This window comes from Salmo trutta, chromosome 1, assembly GCF_901001165.1.
Source record: "Salmo trutta chromosome 1, fSalTru1.1, whole genome shotgun sequence".
In the NCBI taxonomy this organism is placed as follows: Eukaryota; Metazoa; Chordata; class Actinopteri; order Salmoniformes; family Salmonidae; genus Salmo; species Salmo trutta.
The window spans coordinates 5,246,213-5,253,050 of NC_042957.1; the positions used below are offsets into that span (position 1 = coordinate 5,246,213).

General features: G+C 40.8%; 1 protein-coding gene across 4 annotated transcripts in view; it reads right to left on the minus strand.

Moving 5' to 3' along the window:
• Window positions 1-6,838, minus strand: part of abcd4 (ATP-binding cassette, sub-family D (ALD), member 4) — a 30,957-nt gene that overhangs the window by 9,982 nt on the left and 14,137 nt on the right. For all 4 annotated transcript variants that reach the window (XM_029697402.1, XM_029697437.1, XM_029697521.1 and 1 more), the window contains 2 exons: window positions 2,294-2,442; window positions 13-49 (listed from right to left, as the gene is read on the minus strand). In XM_029697402.1, the coding sequence (XP_029553262.1) occupies window positions 13-49; window positions 2,294-2,442 (186 nt within the window). The remainder of the gene's footprint in view (window positions 1-12; window positions 50-2,293; window positions 2,443-6,838) is intronic.

Here is a 6,838-nt window from a genome sequence, read left to right on the forward strand (position 1 = left end):
ACAAGACCGTACCTGATTCGGGGTAGATCTCCTTCAGAGGGTAGATCACCTGTTGAAGAGAGGAAAAAATAAGTTAGTTCAATTCTGTTGCACTAGTGCGATCTTCCTCACCTGCTGAGTAGGGTTGTGAGCAAAGTATGAATGAACAAAACAAACAAATTAAATGTTGTCTAGCTGTTCTCTGAGTGTTCCATCAGGTAGGGTTTCTGGGTAATATACACTGCTCAAAAAAATAAAAGGGAACACTTAAACAACACAATGTAACTCCAAGTCAATCACACTTCTGTGAAATCAAACTGTCCACTTAGGAAGCAACACTGATTGACAATACATTTCACATGCTGTTGTGCAAATGGTATAGACAACAGGTGGAAATTATAGGCAATTAGCAAGACACCCCCAATAAAGGAGTGGTTCTGCAGGTGGTGACCACAGACCACTTCTCAGTTCCTATGCTTCCTGGCTGATGTTTTGGTCACTTTTGAATGCTAGCGGTGCTTTCACTCTAGTGGTAGCATGAGACGGAGTCTACAACCCACACAAGTGGCTCAGGTAGTGCAGCTCATCCAGGATGGCACATCAATGCGAGCTGTGGCAAGAAGGTTTGCTGTGTCTGTCAGCGTAGTGTCCAGAGCATGGAGGCGCTACCAGGAGACAGGCCAGTACATCAGGAGACGTGGAGGAGGCCGTAGGAGGGCAACAACCCAGCAGCAGGACCGCTACCTCCGCCTTTGTGCAAGGAGGAGCAGGAGAAGCACTGCCAGAGCCCTGCAAAATGACCTCCAGCAGGCCACAAATGTGCATGTGTCTGCTCAAACGGTCAGAAACAGACTCCATGAGGGTGGTATGAGGGCCCGACATCCACAGGTGGGGGTTGTGCTTACAGCCCAACACCGTGCAGGACATTTGGCATTTGCCAGAGAACACCAAGATTGGCAAATTCGCCACTGGCGCCCTGTGCTCTTCACAGATGAAAGCAGGTTCACACTGAGCACATGTGACAGACGTGACAGTCTGGAGATGCCGTGGAGAACATTCTGCTGCCTGCAACATCCTCCAGCATGACCGGTTCGGCGGTGGGTCAGTCATGGTGTGGGGTGGCATTTCTTTGGGGGGCCGCACAGCCCTCCATGTGTTCGCCAGAGGTAGCCTGACTGCCATTAGGTACCGAGATGAGATCCTCAGACCCCTTGTGAGACCATATGCTGGTGCGGTTGGCCCTGGGTTCCTCCTAATGCAAGACAATGCTAGACCTCATGTGACTGGAGTGTGTCAGCAGTTCCTGCAAGAGGAAGGCATTGATGCTATGGACTGGCCCGCCCGTTCCCCAGACCTGAATCCAATTGAGCACATCTGGGACATCATGTCTCGCTCCATCCACCAACGCCACGTTGCACCACAGACTGTCCAGGAGTTGGAGGCCACACACACTACTGAGCCTCATTTTGGCTTGTTTTAAGGACATTACATCAAAGTTGGATCAGCCTGTTGTGTGGTTTTCCACTTTAATTTTGAGTGTGACTCCAAATCCAGACCTCCATGGGTTGATAAATTGGATTTCCATTGATTATTTTTGTGTGATTTTGTTGTCAGCACATTCAACTATGTAAAAAAAAATGTATTTAATAAGATTATTTCATTCATTCAGATCTAGGATGTGTTATTTTAGTGTTCCCTTTATTTTTTTGAGCAGTGTAGTACTTACCTGTTCTCTGAGTGTTCAGTCAGGTAGGGTTTCTGGGTAATATAGTACTTACCTGTTCTCTGAGTGTTCCATCAGGTAGGTTTTCTGGGTAATATAGTACTTACCTGTTCTCTGAGTGTTCCATCAGGTAGGGTTTCTGGGTAATATAGTACTTACCTGTTCTCTGAGTGTTCCATCAGGTAGGGTTTCTGGGTAATATAGTACTTACCTGTTCTCTGAGTGTTCCGTCAGTCAGGTAGGGTTTCTGGGTAATATAGTACTTACCTGTTCTCTGAGCGTTCCGTCAGTCAGGTAGGGTTTCTGGGTAATATAGTACTTACCTGTTCTCCGAGTGTTCCGTCAGTCAGGTAGGGTTTCTGGGTAATATAGTACTTACCTGTTCTCCGAGTGTTCCGTCAGTCAGGTAGGGTTTCTGGGTAATATAGTACTTACCTGTTCTTTGAGTGTTCCATCAGGTAGGGTTTCTGGGTAATATAGTACTTACCTGTTCTCTGAGTGTTCCATCAGGTAGGGTTTCTGGGTAATATAGTACTTACCTGTTCTCTGAGTGTTCCATCAGGTAGGGTTTCTGGGTAATATAGTACTTACCTGTTCTCTGAGCGTTCCGTCTGTGAGGTAGGGTTTCTGAGGCAGAAAGAGGATTCCCCTGGGACCAAAACACGTCGTCATCTGGACATAGCCGCTGTCGGCCTCCCACAGGCGGTTCAGGACCCTCAGTAGGGAGGTCTTCCCAGTGCCTGTGTTTCGGGATGAGCCATAGACTTAGTTAGACGACTCTTCTTTGTATATGTCCCCATTATGTCATCTGTGAGAACATGGGCAGCAGCATTGAGGCCATCGCCATACACTCGTAAAATTGACTATCCGACCGATCCTCTACTTCGGCGATGTCATTTACAAAATAGCTTCCAATACTCTACTCAGCAAACTGGATGCAGTCTATCACAGTGCCAAATGTTTTGTCACCAAAGCACCTTATACCACCCACCACTGCGACCTGTATGCTCTAGTCGGCTGGCCCTCGCTACATATTCATCGCCAGACCCACTGGCTCCAGGTAGATCTATAAGTCTATGCTAGGTTAAGCTCCTCCTTATCTCAGCTCACTGGTCACGATAACAACACCCACCCGTAGCACGCACTCCAGCAGGTATATCTCACTGGTCACCCCCAAAGCCAACTTCTCCTTTGGCCGCCTTTCCTTCCAGTTCTCTGCTGCCAATGACTGGAACAAATTGCAAAAATCGCTGAAGCTGGAGACTTACATTTCCCTCACTAACTTTAAACATCAGCTATCTGAGCAGCTAACCGATCGCTGCAGCTGTACATAGCCCATCTGTAAATAGACCACCCAATCTACCTACCTCATCCCCATATTGTTTTTATTTACTTTTCTGCTCTTTTGCACACCAGTATTTCTACTTGCACATCATCATCTGCTCATCTATCACTCCAGTGTTAATTTGCTAAATTGTAATTACTTCGCTACTATTGGCTATTTATTGCCTTACCTCCTCACGCCATTTGCACACACTGTATATAGACTTTCTTTTTTTTCTATTTTGTTATTGACTGTACGCTTGTTTATTCCATGTGTAACTCTGTGTTGTTGTTTGTGTCGAACTGCTTTGCTGTATCTTGGCCAGGTCGCAGTTGCAAATGAGAACTTGTTCTCAACTGGCCTACCTGGTTAAATAAAAGGTGAAATAAAAAAAGTTTTTAAGTAGTCAATTTTCTTCTTCTTCTACTACTATGAGTTGAAGCAACTGAAAACGTGTATACTGCCACCTAGATTGTGTTGTTTGAACAGGTATAAAGCCAAGGTTGACTATTTACTGTCACCTGCAGTTATGCAATGTTTGCTCGCGAGTATAATTCATTGGCTGATCCCTCCTGATGACATGGATGGAATTATGTGATCCTTCCTTAACCGATAGGAAGTCCCACCCAGTTGACTACTTTAAGATGGTGGAAGTCCTCGATGGCAATGTCAATGAAAAAAAAAAAAAAAAAAAAGGTTATTTCCAAGTAGTGATCTCTATTTATCTCTATGGGTTGAGCATATCCACATTTTGAAACCTTCAAACCCTCCTGATGTCAGACCCCAAGTATATGTTAAAACAATGGAATTCTCATCTCCAGTACCATAACCGCAGCAGTGCTGCAATAACGGGTAGACTAAAATTATGTATTTATTTAAAAAGTACAAATAATAAAAATGTAATCAGAAATCGAGTTTCAGCTTTATTGAACATCATACCCACGGCATGTCAAAACACCTCAGTATATGGTTTCATCATACACCTGCCTAACTAAAGTTGTAAAATTCAGGAGGGAATAAGCAGAAAATCCAGTCCCAAAACTGGGATTTATGGAATACCTGGGAATTTGGGAAAAAAATTACCTGAAATTTGCATCCCTATGTACAACCCTACCAAACTACCCCAATATAAGATATGATATACCTGTCTACCCCTACCTCTATATTATACCTATCTAACCCTACCTGTATATTATACCTGTATACCCCTACCTGTATATTATAATATACCTGTCTAACCCTACCTGTATATTATAATATACCTGTCTAACCCTACCTGTATATTATAATATACCAGTCTCCCCCTACCTGTATATTATAATATACCAGTCTACCCCTACCTGTATATTCTAATATACCAGTCTTGCCTACCTGTATTTTATAATATACCAGTCTACTCCTACCTGTATATTATAATATACCTGTCTACCCCTACCTGTATATTATAACATACCAGTCTACCCTTACCTGTATATTATAATATACCAGTCTAACCCTACCTGTATATTATAATATACCAGTCTAACCCTACCTGTATATTATAATATACCAGTCTACCCCTACCTGTATATTATAATATACCTGTCTAACCCTACCTGTATATTATAATATATCAGTCTCCCCCTACCTGTATATGATAATATACCAGTCTACCCCTACCTGTATATTATAATATACCAGTCCCACCCTACCTGTATATTATAATATACCAGTCTATCCCTACCTGTATATTATACCAGTCTACCCCTACCTGTGTATTATACCAGTCTACCCCTACCTGTATATTATACCAGTCTACTCCTACCTGTATATTATAATATACCAGTCTCCCCCTACCTGTATATTATAATATACCAGACTACCCCTACCTGTATATTATAATATACCAGTCTACCCCTACCTGTATATTATAATATACCAGTCTACCCCTACCTGTATATTATAACATACCAGTCTACCCTTACCTGTATATTATAATATACCTGTGTACCCTACCTGTATATTATAATATACCAGTCTACCCCTACCTGTATGTTATAATATACCAGACTACACCTACCTGTATATTATAATATACCAGTCTACCCCCACCTGTATATTATAATATACCAGTCTACCCCTACCTGTATATTATAACATACCAGTCTACCCTTACCTGTATATTATAATATACCTGTGTACCCTACCTGTATATTATAATATACCAGTCTATCCCTACCTGTATATTATAATATACCAGTCTACCCCTACCTGTATATTATAATATACCAGTCTACCCCTACCTGTATATTATAATATACCAGTCTACCCCACCTGTATATTATAATATACCAGTCTACTCCTACCTGTATATTATAATATACCAGTCTATCCCTACCTGTATATTATAATATACCAGACTCCCCCTACCTGTATATTATAATATACCTGTCTACCCCTACCTGTATATTATAATATACCAGTCTACCCCTACCCCTATATTATAATATACCAGTCCTCCCCTACCTGTATATTATAATATACCTGTGTACCCTACCTGTATATTATAATATACCAGTCTACCCCTCCCTGTATATTATAATATACCAGTCTACCCCTAACCCTATATTATAATATACCAGTCTCTCCCTACCTGTATATTATAATATACCTGTTTACCCTACCTGTATATTATAATATACCAGTCTACCCCTACCTGTATATTATAATATACCAGACTACCCCTACCTGTATATTATAATATACCAGTCTCCCCCTACCTGTATATTATAATATACCAGTCTCTTCCCCTACCTGTATTTTATAATATACCAGTCTACCCCTACCTGTATATTATAATATACCAGTCTACCCCTACCTGTATATTATAATATACCAGTCTACCCCTACCTGTATATTATAATATACCAGTCTATCCCTACCTGTATATTATAATATACCAGTCTCCCCCTACCTGTATATTATAATATACCTGTTACCCTACCTGTATATTATCATATACCAGTCTACCCCTACCTGTATATTATAATATACCTGTCTACCCCTACCTGTATATTATATTATACCAGTCTACCCCTACCTGTATATTATAATATACCAGTCTACCCCTACCTGTATATTATAATATACCAGTCTACCCCTACCTGTATATTATAATATACCAGTCTACCCCTACCTGTATATTATAATATACCAGTCTACCCCTACCTGTATATTATAATATACCAGTCTACCCTACCTGTATATTATAATATACCAGTCTACCCCTACCTGTATATTATAATATACCAGTCTACCCCTACCTGTATATTATACCAGTCTACCCCTACCTGTATATTATAATATACCAGTCTACCCCTACCTGTATATTATACCAGTCTACCCCTACCTGTATATTATACCAGTCTACCCCTACCTGTATATTATAATATACCAGTCTACTCCTACCTGTATATTATAATATACCAGTCTACCCCTACCTGTATATTATAATATACCTGTCTACCCTACCTGTATATTATAATATACCAGTCTACCCCTACCTGTGTATTATAATATACCAGTCTACCCCTACCTGTATATTATAATATACCAGTCTACCCCTACCCCTATATTATAATATACCAGTCCTCCCCTACCTGTATATTATAATATACTTGTGTACCCTACCTGTATATTATAATATACCAGTCTACCCCTCCCTGTATATTATAATATACCAGTCTACCCCTAACCCTATATTATAATATACCAGTCTCTCCCTACCTGTATATTATAATATACCTGTCTACCCTACCTGTATATTATAATAT